Source organism: Sminthopsis crassicaudata, chromosome 1 (genome assembly GCF_048593235.1).
Source record: "Sminthopsis crassicaudata isolate SCR6 chromosome 1, ASM4859323v1, whole genome shotgun sequence".
NCBI lineage: Eukaryota > Metazoa > Chordata > Mammalia > Dasyuromorphia > Dasyuridae > Sminthopsis > Sminthopsis crassicaudata.
In genome coordinates this window covers 120,276,854-120,303,981 of record NC_133617.1, presented here as the reverse complement: position 1 = coordinate 120,303,981, position 27,128 = coordinate 120,276,854, and the positions used below count along the sequence as shown (strand labels likewise).

The following is a 27,128-nucleotide window of genomic DNA, read 5'->3' as shown; positions in this document are numbered from 1 at the left end:
AGAACTTGGTCACTTCTCCATTTGCAAATAAAAGAGGAAGAAGTATGAGAGATAAGAAAAATCACAGAAAGACCAGGATAAATTAATCTAAAGAATGACAACAAAACCACAAAGAAATTATTTAGATTTTTATGACAAAGAGAGATGTGACAAGTAAAATGAAGGAGCCAAGCAATCAGCGAAATATGAGGAAAATAAATAATAGCCACTACCACTACTACCACAACACTCTTCTTTGCAGTCTTCTAAAGAACAATTCAATTATTAGCCTATTTAGATCATGAAATCTATATTGTTCATGAAATCTATATTGTCATACTTGTCACATTATACTTCCTTTTGCAGTGATTTTTACCTTTCACTTATATCTCCTAATAAACTGTATATTGTATTAAGTGAAGAATTGTCCTATTCAATTGTTTATGCCTTCCGTAGTACCCAGCATGAGGTGTTACATCCTAGAGGCAATCAACAATTATTTACTGAATTAAATGAAAATGATTTTTTTTTTAAAGTCCAACTTCATTTTTGAGTATCCTGAACCTACATTATCTTGACATACCACCTCATCAGCCTATTGTCTGTGCCCCCCAAACATATCCCGTGCACACATGCTCTGGCAGCAACTGTCAGTTGCCAACATGAAATTGATTCTCTTAGGACCCTAATACTGGACACTTTGATGGATCCTTTTTATCACATGGAAAATAAAAAATCAGTCCTGCATAATACATGCTCTTGCATGTACCCACATGTCCTGAGAAATCCTAATACATGGATGTCAAAGCTACAAGTCTGTGTAATAGCCCTGGAGCACAACATTATTATGTTGTGAGGGTGCATTCTTTTATCAAACATTTGCATGTATGATTACCTTGAACTGCCACAGACTGATGCAATATCATTAAGGCATGACAAACTGCTGTTTTCATTTTCCTCTCTATGATAAGCAAAGTCCTCCTCTGATGCCTCATTATGCCATAAAAATGGCCCTGACACCTTGAGGTCTATGCCAAGCAGAGCTGAAGTTCTCTTAGGTCATACTAAGATGAAAAAGCTTTGCATGAAGGCCTGGCAAAAGACTTTGTGTTTTATTAGTGAAGACTAACAATTAAACTTAATAAATATCATCACCAGTATGTAAGGTGATGAATTTAGGGAAACATAGCAATTCAGGAAAGCATCTGCTGAGGTGTGTAAACTATATTGGAGAAGGGCATACCAACATAGGGAAAATCAAAAACTTTTTACAATATTTGAAAATGACTCAAGACTATGGAACCTTTTCTCTTGGTCTGTTTCACTGTCTGTTAAATGGCACTTCTATGAATGCTCGGCCAAAAAAGGAGTCGAATTCAATATGCTTTATAAATTAAAATATGCCAAAGTATCAAACTCTAAGGTTTTCTACATTTAATAACTAAGCAACAAATGACCACACTTAGATAAACATCATAAAATAAACCATCTTATAGACCTAATGATTAGCCAATTGGTTCAGCATTTTTAAAATACTGACTATATTCTAAGCACTGTGTTAAGTACTGAAGATAGAAAATGAGGCAAAACATAGTCTCTGTCCTCAAAAAGTTCATAATCTGTTAGATACATATTTCTGACCTGTAAATTATAAACTATCTAAACTGAGAAATAAGATTGCCCACATTGAGGTTCACTTGAACTGAACTGAATGAACAGTGTTGACAAAGGCATTGAAATGGTTCTACCAACTTTGAACTGTAAGCTTTCTTATTACTCAGTCTCATCAAGCCTCATTCTCCCTTTTGTTAAGTCCATTATAAGATGAAACATATCTAGGGAAAAGAAATCAGAAAAGTAACATTTAATTTTTGCAGCCAGAGAAGCCATTGTTAAAACTCCTGAATTGTAACCTAAATTTATTCTTGAGCTTGTGCCCATTCTTCATCTCTAGACTTCAGCTGTAACACATTAGCTACATAACTTGCAACTGAATTCTCCCTAGATGCCAGGAATGCTTCATAAACAACTACACTGGGATTCAAAGCCTAATGGGCAGGGAATGATGCTATTTAACCATGTCCTGAAAAGCACCCATCACATTCTTTGCTCAAAAATAATATGTGCCATGAGAACAGAAACAAAACAGCTTAAGGAGTTTTTGGAAAAGGCCACTTGAAAAGTGGGTAAATAAACTACTGAAATATTAAATGGCTTAGGAGGGGAGTAGGTGTAGGAGAATGGACATATTGATTTATTGGGCAGTCACACTTCCTACTAAATGGAAAGGAAATAATTTGATATCCAAATAAACTTATTATTATTCTGTCTCCAAAATTTGATCTTGATGATACTCTCTGTAAAAGCTAACTGAAACTTTCCACTTATGTGAGTCTGAGTAAAACCCAGTTGAATGGAAGTAGTTTATTAACCTAGTTTTTGTTTGTTTGTTTGTTTGTTTTTTCCCTGTGACATTAGCATTACAAGGTAAAATACTTTAATTGTGAAAAGAAAGGATTAGAACTGGTAAAAATGAAAAAAGACAGATAAAAGAGATTTCATTTATAATTATTATCCAGAAAATCCAAAGTGTTGCTCAGTTAAACAGAAAAATAGAGTACTTTTGGTTAAAGAATTATCTCAACAGTTTATAGATCTCTAACTTCATTGATACTTTCTTGATAACTTTCTTCACTGACACACATCAAAACTCTTCTATAACTCCTAAGGTTTTTCTCTAGGAAGAAATACTCATCCTTCTAAAGCTAGCCTAGCGATAAGCATCCCTGCACTTGCAAGGTTCTTGGAAACATATATAATCCATCACTAGATGTCGTCTAGCTTGGTAAGAACCTGTTAGAGGTAGCTCTTTATGGCCACATACTTTAAGAGGAGAGGCTCACTTCCTGTACATGATGAGGCAGAGGAAAATATAATTAAGAAAAAAAAAACTATGTTCATGTAATCATAGTTCAAGTTTTTGTACTCCCTTTGTTTAACACAAAAAAATTTAATTTGGATCCATGAACTCATTTTTAAAGTGTTCCTTTGCTAAATCAATTTTTGATTTATTAATTTATCTATTTTATTAAAGCTTTTTATTTTTTGAAATATATGCATGGATAATTCTTCAACATTAACCCTTGCAAAACCTTGTGTTCCAATTTCCTCCATTTCCCCTACCCCTTCTGTAGATGTTAGATAATCCAATATAAGTTAAACACAGCAGAAATATATCATGAACTCATTTTAAAAATACTTTGATATCTTTTTTCTATATAACTGGTTTCCTTTGTAATATTATATATTTTATTTTATTCATTGAAAAATATTATTCTGAAAAACTCAGTTTGAGTCCATTATACACATACACACACACACACACACACACACACACACACACACACACACACACACTCACACATGCATTAACAATCTTTATTTTTATAGGTTCATCCAGAATAATCCACAATGATAGCATGTTTTAATAGAATTCTATCTGAAGTGAAAGGAAAATTTTCATACAAGAATAATGAAAATGTTCCCTCCCCAACACAATCTGATAAGAACACTAAAAGATTACTAAAAAGTCATTGTTTTCCCTGATGTTAAATTTATATTTGCTTCTTTTTATTTCAAATAATACAAAATCATCCCAAACATTCTAGTTGTGTTATCTTAGGGTGAAAAAAAATCATTATCCCAGATAGTGAATAAAAGCTTTTTCTTCATGTTGGGGGTGGTAGAAATGTGTTAAAAGAGATTTTGTCAAAAAAGATTTGTCTAATCCAAATCAATACAGAAGAAAAAGAGGTGACACAACAAAACCTATCCAAGAGACTAATGGGCACTTCTATGCTGCTTTCAAGGATCTGAGATGAGGACTGTTTCAAGGTCGGCCCAAATAAGAACCACACAAAATCCTTGGAAAGACCCAGAATATCCAGGGCTACTCTCACCTCAGACAATCATTTTTTGGGATATCCTTAGAAGGGCATTGGAATCTAATATATACCTGTAATTCGGCAATTTTACAATCCTGTGAAAATTATATTAATATTTGAATGCAAAATTCAAGTTCTCCACTCAAACTTTTGCCTTTTCTTCTCTAAGAAGGAGGAGGAAGGGGATGAGGAACAGCTGTAAAAAAATAGTACTAATTTTTCATTGAGGGAACATTAAAAAGCTTGGGATTTTCTTACTAATATTGAAAATAAAATAAAATTATTTATGGAAAATATGTTATTAAGAGAAATAGATAATATCCATTTTGTAGAGTATGTAGATGGTAAGGAGAAGAGAAACAGAGGAAATTCTGAAGTAAAAAGTAAATACACCAAACATATTTTAAAGTCCTTATTTGTAATTTCATCCTAAGCCAGAAAATTATTCTCACTTGCATCAGAATGTAGTATTAAAAAAAAAAAAAACACAACTATTTTTGTGGATGAGATCCATTTTTATTATTTAAATTTACTTCTAAAAACATTAAGAAAATATACAAAATTTGGAAAATGATTTTAAAACTTTTACAACTTAAATGAATGATTTCTCAGCAATAATTCAGAGATTTTTTTTTTTTTTCATTTTTCAACATGCTAGGGGACCATGGATTGCTGCAACAAATAAAGAAAATCTGATTCCTGCAAAGAAGATATAAACTATAATTCCTTTAAACTGATGATTTTTTTTAACATTCCCAAAATGGAAAAATTATTTAATTGTTAGAAGAAAATAGCTCAAGCAATGTAGAGAGGTGGTATATCTTAGTGAACAGGGCAGTGAATCAGGTACAAACTGCAGTTCAAATCCTGCCTCAGATATTTACTCTGTGACTCAGAGGAACTCAATTTACCTACCCGTTCCTCAGTTTCTTCATCCTTGAAATGAAGTGGTCGTTCTTGAAAGTCTATACAGTTTCTCCCAACTCTCAATCCATTTGAGCCAAGGTTTTATTCCATTTCCAATTCTAATAACATTATAGGAACTAACAGTTTTCTTTTTCTCCACTATAGAGAAGCATAATGGAATTGTGAGTTGGTAGTCAGGACACCACAATCATCTGCATCTGTGTACTGTCTGTATAACTTCAATCAAGTCATTTTCCCCTCTAGAATAATATTTCCTTAGAAGACCTCTGAAATTTGTTCTAGATAGTAAAGAAAAAGGAACAGGAGGAGGAAGACAACAAAGAGAAGTAGAAAGAGAAGGAGAAGGAAGAGGAAGAGGAGGAGAAAAACTGGATTTAGAATCAGAAGCCCTGAATTCAAATGACAATTCTAACAATGAATCAATTAATTTCTCTCATTCTTAGATTCCTCACCAATAAAATGTGGATTTTCTCTCATAGGCAGGATATAAAGAAAGTATTTGGTAAAAAGTAAAGTTCTATAAAAGTGTGAGCTATCTTTTTGTAGCAGAAAGCAGATTCTAAAAATTATTTCTGCCTTGCTTTTTATTTTCCTTCACTACCATTCATAGTATGAGATAGATGATAATTGGCCAAACAAGTCAAATCAATCTTAACTCTCCTACTCCTATTTCTAGATGAACCATACTGAATATGAAAATAGGTTAAGTTTCATATATCATACTCTGCATTATAATTTTTTTCAGTTCTTTTTAAAAGTGAAGATCAATAGAGACAAAAGGAAAATAAAAACACAAAATTTCAAATGGGTAATAGAATTCTTTGACAAATTTTCAAAACTAAAAACATAGATGAAACTCTTCAATTGTCACTGCAGTAAAACAATCCCAAACAAGATAAATGTAGAGCTACCTAATATTTTGCCACTGAGAGAGGAAATAATTCCACTATCGTTACAGCTGAGTGTTCATAAACCAGACACTATTTCCCAACAGAAGTGACCCTAAATTAATAAAACACTGGGTTCAAAGTTATATTCTGAACCTAATTGGAATTCTGAATAATATACTAGAAAAATATATATGGAGAGAGAGATGGGGAAAAATATAGGCAAAGAGACAGAGATGGCAAATGTGGATATAGACCTACTTAGGTGGACAAAGATATAAATATAAAAAAGCTGTTCATAAAATAGATAGATAGGTACACAGGTAACAGATGGGTGGATAGATAGATGATAGAACAACAAATAAGCAAAAACAAAAAAAAAACCACATTCAATTTGAGGTTAGTAACAACTTTTCTCTTTCTCTGCATTCTCTACATACATAGCACTTATAAAATAAAGAATTGTTATTTTGGAGGGAGGGATTATGAAAGGTAAGCTTAATATAAAATTTTAAAAATTGATATAACAGCTCTAAAAGTTAACTTGATGTCACATCTGACTCTTTGTGACTTCATTCAGGAATTTCTCAGCAAAGATATTGGAGTGCTTCACAGTTTCTTCTCCAGTTCATTTCACCAATGATAACTGAGGCAAATAGGTTTAAGTGACTTGCCTAGGATCACATAGCTAGTAAATGTTTCAGGTCAGATGAGCTTGAGGTCAGGAAGATGAGTCTTCTTAACTCCAGGTTTAGCTCTCCTTTGACTGTGCTATCTTCTGATTTTAGGCTAAATTAAGAAATGTAGTGCTCAGCACTAAGGAGGTGACAGTTTCCCTTTACCTTGCCCTTGTGAGACTATATCTGGATTAATGTGTTCATTTCTAGGTGCCACATTTTAAGTTTTCTAGTTTATCAAACTAGATAAATTAGAAAACAAGCAGAAGATGAAACGAATAACAAAAATCCTTCAGAACACACCATATAAGAATTTACTGTAGGAACTAAGGAAGCGTAAGTTGGAGAAATAAAAACCTGAGGAGGGGTATATCTAATCTTCAAGTATTTGAAGGGCTTTTGTATGGAAGATGATTTAGAATTGTCTTGCTTGACCCCAAAGTGTAGAATAATAGAATAAGGAGAAATTCAAAAGTCATAAAGAGAAAATTTAATTTTGATATAAGGAAAATGCTACTAAAAATAAAAGTTTTGCAAAAGTGGAATGAACTTCCAATAAAAGTTTTTAAGCAAAAGCTGGATAACCATTTGTCATGGATGTAGTAAAGGCAATTTTGATTCAAATACTGATTGAATTGGATGGTTCCAACTAACTATGAAATTCTGATTCTCTTATGCAACATTAAGAAAGAAGGAAATAGTCAATTTATTAAAGTTTTTTTTTTTTTTTTTTTTTTCTTAACTGAATCAAATAAATAGTCTAGATGGAGATATTTGTTCACTTGAAACACTGGTGTCTCCAAATAAGTCAAGATGACTATCTGGTGGTGACCATGAATCATGAAGGGTTATGTATACAATACTTCAAGGTTTTCAAAAGTCTTCATATGTATTATATTATTTTATCTACATAATATCCTGCATAATGATTGACAGAAACAAAACAAAAATTGTGCTCTGAAGAATTGGTCTTAACCCCAAATCTAACACTATCTCTATAATGTTGGCAAAGTTATTTAAGATTTTTGGACCATAGTTTCGTCATCTGTAAAAGAAAATAATACTTGCCCTACTGAACTCATAGATTTATGAAGAAACTTTTAAAAGCAATAAATAAATGTATTCTTTGAAATGTGAATTTTTTTCTCAAGCATATTTGGACAAAAAAGTACATTGATTAATTAAATATATTTGTAATCAAAAGTTGGTGTCTTGGTATAGAAATGGAAAAAATTATTCTAGTTTGCCTTGATGAGAAAGATTGATTTTTGTGGACTGTAATTTTTCAAAGAGAGTGATAATTTTGCTTTTAAAGAATAATGCTCTCAAACTTCTATTGCACAAATTTTATATAACTCAAACAAAATTCAAGCAAGATGAATTATCTTTGTTTAAAGCAACCTGTCATTATGCATCATATAGCAATTTGTATGCAATATTATGAAGTTTACAGAATTTTCATATATATTATCTCATTCAATCTTCAAAACAGCAGTGTGTGTGTATGTGTGTGTGTGTGTGTGTGTATGTGTGTGTTTTATCTCAAATACTTAACTATTTTATAGATGACGAATCTGAGGTTAACTGGTTAAGTATCTCATTCTAAGTCACATTGGTATCACTTTATTAGGTGCCATATAAATAAAATGAACACAAAGTTACATTAATCTAATTCATATTGTGGAGAAAATACAAAAAACAAAGCATGGAATTTGACTAAACTAAAAGGATCAATTGCACCCTTCCATCTATATTACTGGCCATATCTTTAGCATTTCCTACATTTGTTCTCAAGCATAAATGTTCTTAATAGCCTTTCAGAATGAACACATGGATGTTATTTCTTTATTGTATATTGAATCTCTAATTATGACTAGCAGCATCATATTAATTTTTAAAATAATGTCAGTTCTGAACAGGGTCTCTTAAATGAGGTCCTTGGCAGAGATAGAAGACTACACTAATAATTTAGAGATATGTGGAAAGCAAAAGAAATGGCATAAAACTCAATCACAGATATTTTGATAAAATTAATTCTAACTATCCTAGTTAAAGTCTCACTATCTCAGTATAAGCCTTGCATATTTGTAATGTATGCTACAAGTCTCTGCTATCATATTGCAGAATTTTGCTATAAATTTATATTTCTCGATCAGATTTTTAAGTATCATCCATGCTAGACAGCTTAAAGTGGGAACCGAAAAAGTAAGCCATAGTATCTCAATAAGTTCAAAATTATACGTAATTAAATTATAAATATATTCTTTTGAGCTAATGTTTTTAGTGAGCAAAAATTATGAAAATATTATGAAGGAAGTTATTTTTTTTTCCTACATATTGTCCTTAATTTCTCTTTAGGAAAAAACAAATCTTTCAAATAGGAAAACTGTTGTAATAGCATACAATGTGAGACAATTAAGTTGAACTTAACTGATCCCATTTTCTGATGCTAAAAGAGTGGTTTCTGAAAACATGCAAAGTGAAGTAAATCACTGATTTATATAGAATAAGTAGACCATCATTTTGACTTTTATGGAAACAAAATAAAATGGAAAATACTACAGAATGTAGGAACTATAAAGAAGTTCTGAACCCTAACTGGCCTCTCCATACCTCTTGAAGCTTGAATAAATGTATTTCGTGGATAATAATAACATGAAAACAAACCAATAATAAAGTTGCTAATGAGTAATTTTCAATATTGAAATGGGGAATAATGAAAATCTGTAATTTTGTCAGGGACATAAACAAATAATCTTCATGATACAGATGTTAGTTAACACTTTAGGGATAGATTCAGGGATTTTTCATTGCCAAGAACATTTTTAAGCATTTAACCATTAAATCTTATATGATGATAGATCATATTATTCTCTGGACCCACATCTCAACTCATTCCATTCCCTGTATCTCTTGAAAAAAAGTCACTTTTCTTAAACATTTACTACACAATTACTTTGTTACTAAGTTATTCCACTTTTGTTTATTTTATGGATTTTTTTTGACACCTACCTCATAAACCAAAGGACCATAGATTGTGAAAAAGCTGAGATCAGTTCTAGAACCCTACTAATTTGCTCCTTCAGTAGATGGCCAACATACTAGTTTATTTCTTTAAAACTTGATATACATCAGACTCATAAGAGTTTTTCAGCAAGAGGATCAAACTACAAATACAAACTACAAATTACAAATATGAAATCAATGTTACTAAGGAAACTTCTAGTTGCCTTTAATATAAGAAAACAATAATTGAAAACCCAAGAGGCTATATATAATACCCTCTATTTGAGAAGTAACATTGCCTACGTTACTGTTTCTGATCCACACACAACATTGTCAAGAATCATAAGAATCTTTGAATCTCTGCACAGAAACAAGATAACACCAAACATTTCAAATACCATCCGTGTTCAAATTCATCTCATAAAATTAGAAGTCAGTTTAGTAGAAGCACACAGTAACTGAAAATTAATTTTTTGCCAAGAATATGTCATAGCCAGATCTTAAAATTGTCTCAAAATTACACCACGACTTTATTTAATTCTACTCAACACATTATAAGTTTCTTCACAGAAATGGAATGACAGTAGTCTCCTTGACAGCAAACAATAAACAATAAATTATTATTTTCCAATATGTGTCCTCCTTCTCCTCCTTATATCATCCACCTTCCAAAAAATGTAAATATTAGAAAGAAAGGTAAAGAAATTTAGCAGCTGGCAAGTTTTTGTTCTCAGTGAGGAAATTCTTGAAGTTCGTACTGCTCCAGACATTGAAGGATTATATCCTAACTAGGGAAAACACAGGAAAACGGTAATAAACATTGTAGTGTAATCCACAGGAACCACTTTAGGTCTCAGTGTAGCTTTATTCTAGTATCCCATAATAAATGTAATTATTCTGTCCCAGACCTCTGCTTGAGTATCATACATTCTTCTACAGGACAATGAATTTTCCAAAGAGAAAAACTCTAGCTTTATTCCACCTTGAACTTAAAACTATTTCTCTTCATTTCTGCTTAATGGAATATACCTATTTATAAAATTATATGCTGACTACACCATAAGATGTTACACAAAGCTGGAGCTAAGTAGTCTAAGGGATTCTGCTGAGCATTTTATTCCGGTAACTTTTCATGTGACAAAGAAAGTTATAGTTTTTCTGTCTCAAAAATATATAAATAAATGCAGCCATATGCTGCAACAATCTTTATATTATAATGGATTTTACAGTATCCTAGTCCCCCTTCTGTTCAGATGTATATCTTTTTGAAAGAGAATTCAAAGTGGGAAAAGTCAAAAAGAAGAAAACTATGCAGGCTTAAGCCTATTTTTACTCACACCTTTCAACTTCTTACATGTGACTCTTAAATGCAGAGCTTCATTAAAATACTTAACATAAACTAGGCAAATGTGCAAGTGTATATATATATATATATATATATATATATATATATATATATATATATATATACACACACACACAAAGACTTCACATTCACAAATGAAGAACTAATACAAAGACATACAAAGACACAATGAATTCTTGAAATCATGTGATGGTATATGTATCCACAGTTATACATAAATATTTGTGGACACACTTTCCAACATGTTTCCATTACTGACTAAAGTCAAGTGCTTTAACTCCTTTCTCTCCAAAATTTATTTTAATATCACTAAATTTTTAAAAATCAAGCATTTTAAATAATTTTTCCAAACTGAAGTCACTTCAGAAATGCAATGTTAATTAAAAGCAGAAGAAACCATAAAAGATTGTTAAGTGTCTTTCCATTTCAACATAATTTAGATAGTAATATATGACTTTCTTGCAAGAATTCTTAACATCATTATATATATATATATATATATGTATATATATATATACACAAAACATGCCATGATTTTATTCTAAATAATTTACTACCAAATAATAGATATTTTCCCACAATTACAAATAAATGCACCTTGGATTTGGTGTATATATATATATGTATATGTTACAGTATATATATATATGCTGTAATGAATACTTTCCCAAATTCATCTAAATTTCCAAAATGAATTGTAAACTTATTTGAAAATCCATACAAAATAATACTTTCATTGTCACTTTCTTTTTCACTAAATAACATAAGAACTGTACACCCTATTTTAAACATATTTTGATAAGACTAAATTGTGAATAAGATTTGGCCTAAAATACTTTAATTGCATATCCAACAAAAAATTGATAGTCTATGAACTTCAAGAACCAGAATAATGCAAAAATCAATATCATCAATCTGTTCTCAATTAATATTGCCCCCTAAATGTAAATGATCATTTTTTAGCTTCTATTGGTTAACATAGTTTTATAAGTAAAAAATTGATTGTTATTTTTTTAAAACAAATGTTATATTTAAATATAAAATAGAGTTAAGCATAAAAATCTCTTCGGTTTTCCTTTTTTCCCCCTTGGAAATAAATTTGCTCAGAAGACCTCAAATAGCATGCATAGAAAATAAACTACTGTATTTCCTTCTGACCTGCTAAGAGCTATTACTAATGTTTCTACTTGGGTATTTCAAAGGAATGGCAAGTAGTTGTTTGTTAATCTGTTCTGCCAATTTTGTTCACATTTATTTGTTTAGAACTAAAATCCTAACACATAATAAGCTATAATTAACAATTCTGATGTATTAAGTTGTCATTGTATGGAATATTTACTTGTCAGTGTGTGATACAAGATTCTGTGCAGTGTTTATAATGTAAAAATATCTATGTGTAAGTATATGAATACTTTTATACCTAGTGAGATAAACACTTTGTAAATATTCAGGTGTCATACCTTTACTTATACAGTGAGATGAGTACAAACATTTAAAATCATGTTGTACAAATAAAATACACAGTTCAGAAGACTGAATAATGCAAAAACTAGTAAATGTCTCATTTTTCTGCAGTTGAACTTTATCATATAGTATGTTAATAGACTATTATACATTACTATCTTAATTATGTACATTTTCTCTAGATGTGGCTTAATTTTAAATGTAAGGAATATTGCTATAAGAGTATACTAAAAATTACTTGAACAAAATTAGAGATCCTCACTGTATAATGTCATCATAGTTTATATTTTTTAGACTTGTTGATTTGGGAAATTATGGCCTTAACATCTGAATTTTATACATATATATATATAGGTGTGTGTGTGTGTGTTTTGGTAGACTTTTAGAAACTCTTCTTAAACATGCAATGCATGTGGTTTATGGCTGTTATATATGGATTCATGCTTAAGTGTTATAATGCTCAAAGGGATAACAATGACTGCTTATGAAGTTCAGCAAATATATCTTAAATGATAGAAATGTGTCCAATGTTTTCTATAATACCAAATTTCTTATCTTCCAATAAATTGTCTTAATTATACATTAAAGTTTACAGATGAAAGGCATTTATTGAATGCAAAAAGTCAAAGAACAATCAGAAGTATTTTTGATACATTTATAATCAATTGCCCATTTTTATCTTCAAAACTTTAAATGAAATATTTTTACCTTTTAATTTTCAAAAAATCTTAGCGATTGAACTTATAAGCTGACAGTTAACTTTTATTAAAATACTGGAAGTATTTTCCATAGACTATTCCTATCATATCAATTACCTAGATACCAAGTTGATGTGTTATACTGCTTTATGAAATGTGACATACAGCAAGCCTCAAAACCAGTATTACAAGCTTGGCAAATAAGATCACATTTTGGTGACGCAGAGAATCCATCACCTTAGGGAAAACTACATGGGTTAGAGTAGAGTAACCTTTATAGGTTTCACATTATATCTATATAACACTTTTGGATAAGAGAATTATAAATCATAACATTTAAAAGCCACAAGAGATGCATTGTACTATCTCTCTATCTACACACATATGTTTTATATATATATATATATATATATATATATATATATATATATGTATGTGTGTGTGTGTGTGTGTGTTTTATAAATGCAGCCTCAGTTGCCAATTAATTGCTTTCTTCAACAAAAGGTTTTTTTGTTTTTGCTTTTGTTTTTTTTAAGAAGCGATATTTATGGGACCCTGACATAAAGGAGATTTTTGTCATTTCAGTACATTCAGAGATTAAATCAAATAGCATTATCTAAGTGATGAATCCTCTACTTTATATGCTATATGTACATTTTATATGCAATACGTACACGTAAACTTTATAAAATAGGTCATAAACACACATAAAAGAATTCACATTTGAATACTGCAAATACTTAGGTAAAGTATTTTTAAGGCTGGTTTACCTCATATTGCATCTATATTATCTAGAGAATATAGATGTATTATATATCAGATACAAGATATACAAATATATAACTATATAAACATACATATATATCACAAATGACTTAAATATCTTTCAAATATCATGATCATTTCAGATATATTCCTATGTTTACACTGTTAGATCACCCCTCACTTTATAAGTATGCTACTGCCAACTGCCAAAAAAAAAAAAAAAAAAAAAAAAGAAGTACACAAATCAAAATATGTTACCTTTGTTTAAACAATACTGCTGTTCATTACATAATAGAAACTGTTTTCCTTAATCTTTCAGGAACTGAGATACTGGTAGATTCTTGGAGTAGTAGAGATTCGGAATGGTTTCAGGCAAAACTGAAGTATATTGTTTAAGTAAATCTTAAGGGGAGAGGTTCTTTTGCACACAATTGATGAATTTTTGTGTCATTTTCTCAAAGTTTCACATACACACACCATTTCAGTAAACAAATACCTAGTATTAAATCTATAATTTTCTCCCGCTTCTTTCCCCTAAGTCATTATTAGTTTTTGCTCTGATTTTTCAAAATAACAAATAAACATTCATTAAATTAAAAGAAATATTGGGCAAACAGTGCTTAAAACTGATGTTTGCAAACTCAAAGAAAAATAAATAAATAAATAATGCCTACCTACCTAAAACAAACCATTAGTACATTGCACTACTGGTGTAAACTATAAAAAGCTGAAGGACTTAAGTTGGCACTCCCTTCCCCATGATTTTCTTGGTAAAGCTGTGGTAATCAAACATTCAGCTTTTCAGATTTTACAATTTTTAAAGTTTGTGGATATGAAGAGAAAAAGATAAGAACCACATAATACAAATTCAAACTCTCAAGGCTTTTCTGCACAAAATAAGTCAGATATTTTGTGCATATTAAGTTCCTTTAATAATAATACCAATTATTAGTATTGTTAAAATACCCTTAATACATTTTTCTTTAATTCTGCATAACAGCTAATTTTTAGATTATAGGATGTCTCAAATGCACTTATGGAAACAAACCAAAAAGAACTTTATGAAATTAAATTTGAGGTTAAAATTAGACATGGTACAAATTTGTATAGGGGTTTAAATCCCAAAGTGGGCTAACATGAAAAATTTTTCTACTAAATTTTTTTTATCCATCACATGGGGTGGGGCAACTCTGTTCAAGGGTGGAGTATCTCCATTTAAAGGAAAAACTGGCCCAAGTTGATTTGGCCTTTGAAAGTCCTTTCATCTTGCCAATTTATGAAGTTGTCTTGACGTCAATCAACAACACCTAGGTGTTTCTTGTCATACTCATACTTAACTGGAGAAAAGTTCTACTTGTCTGATGAAGACCAACAGGAAGGAGATGAAAAGGCTATAAAATGAGAGTTTTTAAAAGTCTAGGAAACAAATAAATACAAATACATAATCTGTGATGTAAAAACAAGTGGGAAGCACTATCAGTAAAAATGCTACTCTCTTGTTTGTTAATGCTTTCTTTTTTAAAGTATGTCATAAGAAATGCCGCATGCTTTCCTTTCTCTGCACTTAAAAATCATTAATATCACAGACTCACTAACAGGTGGAACATTCTTTTACAGAAATATACTCACTAAATTGTCAATACGGTTAACATTAATTTATTTATCTTAAATAAAATAAAACAAATGGTTTCTCCAAATGAAAAGATGAGAATGAAGCTCTAATAGTCACCAAAAACCCAAATCTCCAAACTGTTAAGTTACTGTAACCTGAAATGCACCAGCCATCACAAAGAGCAATTGGAGAAATCCAGCAGAGCTCAGCAGGAAAGATTTTTAATAACAGATTGAAAAACAAGAATAAAAATAACTGCATCAACAGAGCCTTTCTTCCTCAGGCCACAAGCCCGTTTTTACTTGAATTAAAAAAAAATGGTATTTTGGCCACTAAAACCAATCCAGAACATTATTAAAAGTTAAAAGCTACCAATTACTTCTGTCTGTTCTTTTAAAGCAAAGTTTGGCATTACGTCAGTTGGTTTAAAGAAAACAAGAAAGAGAGAAAGAAAGAGTAGGAGAGAAAGTTTCCTGCTTGTATAAACTAAACCACCAGGGAAGGTGTCTAGCCACTTGTAAAGTATTTACTGCAGGTTTTTAAAGAGTTAGAAACATTTTAAAAATTGAAAGTTTTTATTAAAAGCATTTAAGAAAAAATTTTATTTTAATTTGTTGATTTTTTTAAACTAAAAGATCATTTATATATCAATGACAACTTCTGCATGAAATTAAATCTAATAATGCTTTCAAAACTTATCTTAATCATAGATAAGTTAAAATGAGTATGATATTTGAGGCTATACTTTAGAAAATGAAAGCTGGACAGAAATAAAAATATTCACCATAGAACGATTTGCAGGTATCTCGCCGATTCTTTTAACCTAACTCTTGTTAATTCATATGAATTCTCTTTCTCTAGAAACTTTGACAAAATCAGTTCTGTACCTACCATTAGCACAAATAACACTTCCTAATTTATACTACTTTAGGCTTTTAGTGATACAATTTAGAAGAACAAGAAGAACTTATTTCACTTATAATCTCACAAGTGATACAATTTAGAAGACCAAGAAGGACTTAATTCACCTATAATCTCACACTCAGCTGGGTGACAGTTCAATGGATGAACATATTGGTGTTACTAAAGCAATAATATGAGCATATTTCCAACAATGACATTTATATTTCGTGCAAATAAACAGTTTATGGATTTGACTTACATATGTCTTTCTAAAATGTGTACTTTTTAAAAAGTTTTCTCCCCATTGAAATATAGAACATTTAATAGTCACAAGTTAGTTTAAAGTTTTTTAAGCATGAGGATGGTAATGCTAACTTTGGCCCTTTTTAAGTTACAAATATCATTTTTAGAGTTTTTGAGTTCTATATGTATCTAAATTGTAGTGTGCTTAGTGAGAAAAAATGTCTATTCCTATTTGTCAAAGCTATATAAATCTATTATAACATCCTATGGGGAATATTAGCATTCCAGAAATCATTATAATGATACTATTAAAAGAAGAATTAATCTCTTTCTTTAAGATCATTACAAAGGACAACTACTTTACTTATTATATGTGTGTACAAAAATAGTAACACAAGGTCTAAATATGCTGAAATTAATTTCTCCAAAGATCAACAGACCATTATTTACAAGGAAAATAAAAAGAAAATAAAATTTAGAATATATCATCAATATCATTAATAATTTTGAATACAGCTGAAAGGGAGGAGGGGAAGATAAATCTTGCCTGACATCTAAATGAAATTTTAACAACAGAAGAAAAACCTATAAAAATTTCTGTGAATATTTGCTTGCTTTTATCAACCTGATTTTGACTTGCAAGGTATAATAGTTGGGAAAGAAATTTCTGAGTTTATAGTTTCCTATGCCTGCCAAAAAAGATCCAGACTACTACACTAGTTGTCCTACGAAAACTAAATTAAGCAAAGGCAAATAGCAACTGGAAAGCTGTCAGTTGTCAATGAATGGCTTCATTTTATACACTAGAAGAATATCTTAATCAGAATATATTTCATTTATGAGCCACTGATTACATTTCAAGTTTATCACTTAACCAATCTTTTTACTCTTTCCTTTAAACCTACACTTCAGCAACCTGCTCATAACTTTCATAAAGTTTTTTCTATTATTGTTATATTCAAAAGCCTTATTATAGTGTCATCATGAGTAAAACTATCAAAAAGTGAATAGTTTAAAATCAAAATGATTACTTCTAAAACCTGAGATTTAAAATTTGTCATTAATTTCATACCAATTTCAAAATAGGTATTGAGAGGTTCTATAACATGTCTCTATTACTTTAAAAAAAATTATCACCTAACTTTTCAGCTGTGTCTATTTACTTGGATAAAGATGGTAAGATAAAAGTTTATTAAAACAATACATGTTTGAGGTGGCTTAATATAAATCTGCAGATCATTAACTGTAAATTTTGAACTACCTCTTTTCATGATATAAAAAAATGAAATAGGATTGTAACACTATGATTTTAAAAAGCATCTTTTGCTACAGATGCATTCACTCCCTTCTCCTGAGGATTACCATAAATATCTTTAAGAAGTAAATTTATATAATATGGACATAATGATATACTCAAAAAAATTGGTAGTTACGTACAACACAAATTATATCAAGACTAAAGACTGGAAACATATCAAGAACTTATATTATTCCATGAAGATTCAGACTTATCTGAATTTGACCTGTAGTCTTTTGTGTAAGTAGATGGGAAAATCTTAAATTCATAAAAATAAATAAATAAACAAATAAATAAATAAATAAAGACTTCATTCAATCCAAATTATTTCAGACATTTTTAGTTCTAAAAGAATTTAAGTCCTCACAACTACATATGATACTTGTTTTAAGATTATATTTTAAAATAATGTTTTAGGTGGTAACCAAAACTTTATACAAACATCAGAATCCAATAACTAAAGAAATTACTACAAAATATAAATTTGGGGTGGGAGAGAAGAGAAACTTACAGTGCTGTCTATACCCATCAGTCTTGATTGAGTTCAATCATATTTGTGATTTACACATAAATATGCTATATTTACATGTTCATGAGCATGTATATATCATAGAAGCTCTAATATTTAGATGTGAGACATTTCAGAATGCGTGTTATTTAGAGACATAAGTCTCAATCTTGATAATGTGAACATGTATTTTTCCTCCTAGTTTTGTTTGTATGTTAATACTAACAATCCTATAACTTTAGCAGTCTGATGGCTCTGTGAGTTATTAACTCCACAAATTTTTCAATGAAGAAATTGGAGAGACAGAGACACAGAAAGACAGAAAGAAAGAGAGAGAGAGAGAGAGACACAGAGAGAGACAGAGAGAGACAGAGACAGAGAGAGCGAGAAGAGCAGAGAAAAAGAGAGAAGAGAAGAAAAGAGAAGCTCAAAAGAGAATGGGTTTTACTTGGATAATAAACCAAGTCATTAACAAGCTTTCAAGTAAAAGTAAAAAATAAAATCTTTAAAATACTAGTATTATTTCCAGACAGTGTTGTCAGCATGACAACTTACAGGAAATACTTCATTTTCTCATACAAGCCCTGTATTTATTCACAGCCCTGGCATACTACTAAAAAAAAAAAAAAAAAAAAAAAAAAAAAAAAAAAAAAAATTCTCACCGCTTTGGAGTTTGTTTGCTTTTTTACATTAATGTGGTGGAATATCTGAGACAGCTTTCTAGTTGAATGCACATCATGTAAGAAGTTCAAAAACAGTAATGCAGTTCAGAAACTTTCATTCTCATTTCGTCCACGTCAAATACTGGCTTTCACCATTACTTTCCTTTGCCTCCTTGCATTTCTAACTCTGGTAGTCTTTTCCAAATGATCAACTTTTCCTAAAACCAACAGGAAAGCAATTCGATGCCATCAAAATCCATAGGTTTTTCATTTCATCGCTAGAGATTTCTGAGGGACTAGTTAGAAGCTTTTTGCTTTATTTATTAATCAAGGTAAGTAAATTACAGGGTTATAGTTATCATTTCTGGATGATTTCTGTCCCAGCAGGCCCTATCTGGATTGCCCCTTTGTACTTTTTCTAACTCTCTGACCTCTTCTTCTCTCAGGTAAATTTAGAAAAGTTTAACAAATCAATTTAACTTCGCATAACTTAACTCTTCCTGACTTTACACTTCACATTTCCTCATTTAAAAGTTTACTGCCATTTTTTTTCAAAAGCAGCATCAAACTGAAGAATAGTAGAGAAAAGAAATTCAAATTTAATTTTATTCAAATTTAATTTTACTTCGTCTCTAATCTTTGTCGCCCAAAACTTTCTAACGATCAATACCCAGAAAGATGAAAATATGAGGGTGGGAACGAGGAGGTGGAGGGAGTTGGGGGGGGGGGGTGCAGAACCTAAAATTTACTAAATCGAAGATCCGGTCTCAATCCCGAAAAAACATAAATTGCTTTAAAGTCCTGAAGCCATAAAAGTTACTGCCTTCCCCGGGCAAACACCATCTCAGGCAGGTACAAACAAAAAAGCTCTCCAAGTCACAAAACAACTTCAAACAACTACCACCCCAGGTCCCATCCTCAAATTGCTCATGGAGTCCTAGAATGGGGGAGATATTTGGAGGCACAGGGGTGTCTGCCATGGCCCTTCAAAAATTCCTTTCCCAAGACCAACATCAAAGCCCAGGGAACACCAGCTTCAGAAGCCTGAGAGACTGCCTGCATAGCCCATCATGGGCTACTTAAATTCAAACTACTGTGATAGTTTTAATAATTAGCCCCACTGTCACCAATGCCCCCAACACACTTTCCCATCAAGGGCTAAATAGAATACTTCTACACAGCCCCCATTCATTTAAAGAAGCGAACCTTTCTTAAAGCCCTGTCATACAAAATGAAAATCGCAAAAGCAAATGGCCCAAGTCTCTAGAAACTACTCCCGACAGAGACACCAGAATACGGGGACACTGCAACTTTGACTTTAAATAGAGAGAGGGAAAAAAAAAAAAAAAAAAGTTTTATGCCTGGGTCTGATAGTTTTCTCAAAGCCATCCAAGAATCAGGTCCTCGTTGCCATTTAGAGGATCAGGAAACGGACCCCATTCGCTTCCCCTCTCTTCTTTCATTCCTTCCCAACCTTAAAAAGTTTCTCCCAACTTACTACTCTTCATGATGGTCTCTAGTCTCTGCCCCGCTTGTCATGATTCCCATAAAACTTCCAGCAGCAGCAGCAGTAACAGCAGCAGCAGTAACAACAGCAGCAGCAGCAGCAGCAGCCAGGGCTATGACTGCAGCAGCTCCTCAGTTGCAACCTCCTCCTGCTCTTCTACTTTGCCCGATGGTAGGGAATTAAAATCAGAAAGAAAGAGACGAGGGGGAGAGGGGAATGGGGGGAAAGGGAGGGGGTGGGGGGACACCAGCCCTGAAACTTCTTTTTTGGCAAATGGGGATTTGTTTTTCCTCCTCCTCAACAGCTGAACTTGACCCTCCTGACTCCAGGGGCTACTGCAGTTTGAAGTCGCCAATTTCCAGGGCTCACATGCCTTTGACCCACCAAAACCGGGGAGGGGGGGGGAGTAGAGAAAAGAAAAGAAAAGGAGGAAAAAGAAAGAAAACACACACGCATAAAAAAAAAAAAATGCATGTGAAATCCGAGAACCCTCGGTACTTTGCTTTTTACTCTCTCTCTCTCCTTTTTGCAAAGAAAGTCACTTTTAATTCCCAATCCTCTCTCAGCTCACCCACATTTCGCACACACAGAGAACACTTTAGCATGGCCACACTCAACGTGCGCAATATTATCTTACGTAGCGAGAAAGAAAAGCTGATCACCCCCATGCCTTTCTTTTTCCTCCTGCTGATCTCTCTTTCTCCCTCTTTGCCTTTTTTTCCCTCCTCCTTACCTGTTGATTAATCGGCAATAATAACCTCAGCAGCCCGAAAGATGGTGGAGCGGTGGCTAGAGCCATGAACCGTCTTCTGTTGTTTGCAGAGTTGATCTTGGATTATTCGGGGGGGGGCGGGAGGGACGGTGTGGAGGGGGGGAGAAGAAAAAAGGTTTTTCCTGCCTCCCCCCCTCTCTTTTCCCTCCCCCCCTCTTTTAAAGAGAGAGAGAGAGAAAGAGAAAGGAAATAGATCTAGGATGTGCCTGATGTGGGTTTTTGGGTTTTGTTTTTTTTTTTGCTTTTCTGTTTTAAAGAAGAAAAAAAAAAGCGAAAACCCAGGGTCTGGAGCAACAACAAGCACCAAAAAAGAGGAGGCTTTAGATTGCAGTGAGATCAGTTCTTTATCAGAAATGTTATCGCTTGTCAGGACCTCGAGCATTACGTCAGTTTCAAGACACCAACACTATTAATATCAAAGGAGCCTTCGCAGAGGAAAGCGCCACCCCAGCCTGAGCTCCCTTAAAGAGACAGTACCGCCGTCCCCGCCGCCGCCGCCGCCGCCGCCGCCGCCGCTGCCGCCTCCTGCAACTCCTCCTCCTGAGCCCAAGGCAGCATCCGCTGCAGCCGCCAAGGGGGAAAGGACGGCTTTGGAGCAGACAATTATTACGAGTTTGAAAGAGCTCCACTGTAGTGGAACATCCGAAAGGGAAGCCACCCCCTCCCCCCCCATACACATACACACACCCGGGCTTTCTTACCGAGATATTTTACACAGCCCTATCTAAAAAGCTGGCCAGCTTCACTCTGCACCCTCCCCCTCCCAGTATATCTGTATCTCTCTGCTAGTTAGGGGGAAAGGGAGGGGGGGCATTCTGGAAGTTGTATGGGAAATAAGCAAAGCCATCAAGTACTTACCTTAAAGAGAGGACAATGAAAGGGGGATGGGGGTGACTGAACTAATGCCAGGAAAGGACCCCGAGACTGATGCTATGATTTAAAAGGAGGGGAGTTCTGTGAAAGTTAAGTCTTTTATCTTACTTTATTTACTTTCTCTTCTTCTCCTATCCTTTTATTAAAGCAACACGGAATTTATGCGTGTGTAACTGTGTTTGAGAGACAGAGATAAAGGAGTCTAAGGTCACCTCCTTGGTGGTTAGTGTTTTCCTTGAATTTTATTACAAGAGCTGGGACAGAACAACTTGAACTTTTTCCTAAGTTGGAAAAGTGCAGAGGGATGTTACTGGAGTTTTCTGATCTAAGGAGAACTCCGCTACCTCTCTGGGATTCCATCACGCTGATAAAACTGCAATATCTTTCTAACATTAATAGAATTAAATAGTTATGGTTTGGCTTCTCTAAACAGATGAGGAGCCATCAGTAGGCTTTTTAAAGACTTTAAAAAATATATTTCACATTTTTGAATACCCTCGTTGTTTCTAATCAATTTCCCCTGATAATGTTTCTGAATGTGATGTTTTTCACCTTTAAAGCTCATCAGTGTATAAAAAATTACAATGAATAGTCAAACTATAGTAGGTGTTAAAAAATAAGTAAACATTTATTGGGCATTTGGACATAATTTTTCTCTCACTTGGATGACTTTAAGTGACTTGTTTTCCCTCTGGTGCAAGTCATTTTTGAACTAATTTTGTGTTAAGTGGAGAAACAGGTTATTAAAAGTATGAAATGATTTAAAATAGTTTGCTTTTTAGCAAAATCATGAAAACGTTAGGTGATGAAATAATTTTCTCAAAAAATATTTCCCTCAGAAAATGGTTCTTTCATCTTTCTATGCAAGTAAGATGGTAAGTATATTTTGTGATATAGACTATCTTCTGAGATGAAAAAGTAAATCAAATATAAATTAGAAAAAAAATTTTTTTAGAGTTATTATTTAAAGTCATCATCCTATTCCTACATGGTCTTCATTTGTGTTTATTGCATACCTAGACAGGCAGATTTGTTATGCGATTCCTTTTTAGTACATGTTTATCCCTTAAGTATTTTTGTAAGGTGTCTATTACACTCTTTATGGGTAAAGGGGCAATAATTCATTTGGAATAGAGAAACTTGTCAAGTGAAAGGGGTAGTCAAAATACAATTTCACAATGAGGCACACAATATATTCCCTGAAGGTGGGATAAGAACACTAACCACTTATATGTATAGAACTGCACATATATTATCATCAATTACAATTAATTTTGGAACAGAGTTACATTTATACAATATATTATATAAAGTCCAGCATGAAGGGAAAATTAATATCAAAATCTTCAGTAAATCTTACAGTCAGCTACTAATAGCCATCTGCATACTTACACACTGGAGTCATTTAACATCGTCAACCACCAATTTCCACAGTAAAAGACATTTATATTTTTAAAAAATAGACCTTTTATTTTTGTTAAAGCTATAAATGAAATTGTTGACCTATATGGAAATATGTGACACCTCAAGAAGAATTGTATCCTAAAAAGAAAGATTGTAGCAAGACATTCATTTGCCATGACATACTTAAAAATTTGATTTATGGAGTGTGTCTACCATATAAATACGAGGTAACAGAGCCTTTAAATTATGTTTCTGATAATTACCAGTCTACTTTCCCAAAAAGTTTGTGTGCTAAAGGGTTAAAATACTGAAAATAACCGAATCTGTTATTTGAGTAATATTATGTGAGACTAGAGCATCTTAGGAGCAAGTTTAAATAGTAAATATATAACAAGAGCTATCTTCCTGTAACCTCCTCCCTGCTCCCTCATAAAAATATATACTATAGATATACTGTATTAGTAGAAGAAATTTTAAAGTAAGTAAGTGAGCTTTTTCTTAGTTCCCCTTATTTTCAACTTCACTTGTAAGAGTACAAATCTTATTTATAGTAAATACTCAATGATTAAATAAATTGGCAAAATTAAATTACATGCCTTCAAAAGGACAAAAGCTTTGAAATGATCTACATTTTTTCTACCTGTAATAAAGTAAAACCCTACCAACAAGTACATCCTAAATTACATATTATACAAAAAGCCAAGACCAATTAATTGTTGAAGGGTCAATTATATCCATTAAATGAAAGACTAAAGTGACACCAGATACTAACACCCATCAACTCTGTTCATGATCATGGAAATGGAATCTTTAATAAATTCTGTTTCACAAACTCAATATTACTAATATTTCCCTAAAAAAAAAATGGAAAATCTCTGCAAGTTGCTTTCTTTCTATATTTCAAGTTAAAGTAAAGCAGATCAAGATGATGTCAATATCAATCCATTTACATTGACCACAAAAGATCTGTAGAGAACTTAATAAAAGCACAAAATATTTTCATAAACCTTTTCAGGCAAATTACTTATTTATTTATGAAATAATTTATGAAGAAAATTTTTACCTCATGCTTTATATACATTGCATATGCTCATGATTGACACAATATGTTCAAGCTCAAAGGCCTTTCTGGCCTTTTTTTTTTTTTTTAATCCTAGAAGGAATATTTCAAAACAACTAATACATGAGGTCATAATTGTTTGACAGTTGTTTTCAATATATAAAATAAGTTATGTATATTGTTTTCTTCAAATCTTTGTTTATTTGTTATTATTAATATACAATTTTGACATTTGCATAGCACAAACTGGATTAAAGGAACAGTAAAGGTTTATTTACATGCATTATTATCTTCTGTTGTCAAACAAATGCAAAGCACTTAGAACCATTTTTAAAATTTTGTTTTTATTGGACATTTATTTCTGCTCAATGGAATACAGTGACTAAAATGCCAGCTTGTGCTTTTTTTATGTGATAGGTTAGAAAATGAAGCAGAAATTAAGAAAAATCTAAAAGCAAACAAAGGAAACACCGATCTACTTAAACAGAGGGAAGCAGAAATAACTTCTTTATAATCCTTCCTATTTCCTTTAACTCTTGGATAATCTTTATTGGTTGGGCCACTGTTAGAATGATTCCTTATGGTGAATAAAGCCCATTATTTATCAAGATGACATAACATGCCTTTCTTGCCTTATTATTTAAATGTTCCTTTCTTCCCCCCCCCCCTTTTTCTTGTAGTTTATTCAATGTAGATACAAAGAGGGATTAGCAGTTAAGCACAAGCATACTTGTTTTACAATTTCAGCCTTTTAGCACATAACTTACTTACTTACAGTACTAGTGCCTGTAATCACAATGATTTTACCTGATGGAACATGCATTTCAGAAATGTAATCCAACTGTTTACTCTAACACGTCATAAATAGCAATTCTTTTCAGAACCCTTAGAGATTGACAACCCTCGCTCCTAAATGCCTTTTGCTTTAGCACACATCATCAAGAAAACATTTATGTATTATTCTCTTTTTGGTTAGCACTATATCATACGATTTTAGTATAGTCTACTTTGCTTTCCAGTTTTTCATAATGAGTCTTTCAGAAGCATTTACTTCAGCACTGTGCACTCTTTCATAACAAGAATTACAACAGAAATAATATCAAAGAAAAGTTTTAGTGTCCATTTTTCCCCTTCCAAATCCATATCCTGCTTCCAAAAAAAAAAAAAAAAAAAAAAAAGCTATCAGTTTCTGACTATTTTCATTTTTAAAATGTATATTTAGACAACATCCCAGCCTGAAATTATTTAAAATAAATCACATTTAAATTCCCCATATCTGGTATTCCAATTCTGATTTACATTTGCCAAAATCCCTTTGGCCTCATTAGACAAATTTCTAGTAGGAAAAATGGGCCTTGCGTTTTACCTTAGAAGTCAGAAAGTATGGACTTCATTGAAAAAAAAAGAAAAATACATTTCTAGTATAGACTCATCCTCCCCCCAAAAAGTTCTGATGAAAGATCCCTTATGTAATAATAACAATCCTAATAATTACAATCATTTCTACTACAGCAAGTATGTAGCTATTATATTTTAAAATATTGAACATTAACCATCCTGCAGAATCTGAGGTAGATACAAAATTTGATAGACTCCTGGCATTTATTAATAGCAGTTTGACTTACCTCACAACCCTTATAGTAAAGAAGAAGGGAAAAAAATCTCCAAGGGAACCCAAACCTAACTGGTTATGCCCTCATGGATTCCAAAAGTCTTCCCCTCTCCCCATCCTTCTTTTAGAAGCACACACTATGGAGTCCAGGTCTTACATGCTCCATGTGGCCTTGCCTTTGTGCATATGAGCTGCTTCACCATGTACCAGTTGAAACTTCTGGGTGGTCTCCACAGTGCTCCATCTCACTCAGCAACACATTTTTGGCAATGTTTCATAGAAGACTTTTGTCCTCATTATCATTCATAAGAGAAGCTTTAAGTTAAGATTCACAATTCCTCATTATCCTAAAAATAGTAGATTAAATAATAGATGCCCAAACAGTAGGTTTTAAACTATAACCTAAGTGATAAGGAGAACATAGAATCAAAGGATTGTAGATTGATATAGAAGATGATGTAGGACTTGAATAGAAATAGAGATCTGGTTATCGGAGTAGGGGAAGTGATAAAGAGAATTCCATTTCTGTGAATCTTTTAGAGTGACCCTCTACATATAACTTCAATACTCAAAGGGATATGAGATTTCATCAAAGTGGTTACACGTTTATGTAACTAATTAATAATTATTATTCCATATTATTCCATATCATCTTGTATTATTGAAAGCTTTGTGATAGTTTAAAAGAAAGCATGATATACAAAGCCAGCCTTAATATAAAAAAAAACAAAAACAAACAAACAAACAAACAACAACAACAACAAAAAACAAACAAAAGACATGGGTTTACTTCTTACCTGTGATTTATAATGACCTTGTGACCATGAAAAAAATCTTTGGACTTTCCTCACTTGAGGAAGCTCTCGTTTTCAATGAAATCTCAAGTACCCTATCCCTCTAAACAGTCTGCTGATATTTTAAATCCTAATATAGGAAAAGAGACTAGAGTAATTCAGGATGAA

At 32.2% G+C, this 27,128-nt stretch overlaps 1 protein-coding gene across 6 annotated transcripts in view; it reads right to left on the bottom strand.

Moving 5' to 3' along the window:
* Window positions 1-21,666, bottom strand: part of TRPS1 (transcriptional repressor GATA binding 1) — a 300,769-nt gene extending 279,103 nt beyond the window's left edge. For 2 of the 6 annotated variants that reach the window (XM_074266590.1, XM_074266630.1), the window contains exon 1: window positions 21,179-21,666. Coding sequence is in view for 1 of the 6 variants with exons in the window: in XM_074266621.1 (XP_074122722.1) it covers window positions 20,437-20,446 (10 nt within the window). In the remaining 5 variants the exon portion in view is untranslated. The other 4 variants (XM_074266621.1, XM_074266596.1, XM_074266611.1 and 1 more) reach the window with 4 other exon arrangements.
* Between the last annotated feature and the right edge of the window lie 5,462 nt (window positions 21,667-27,128).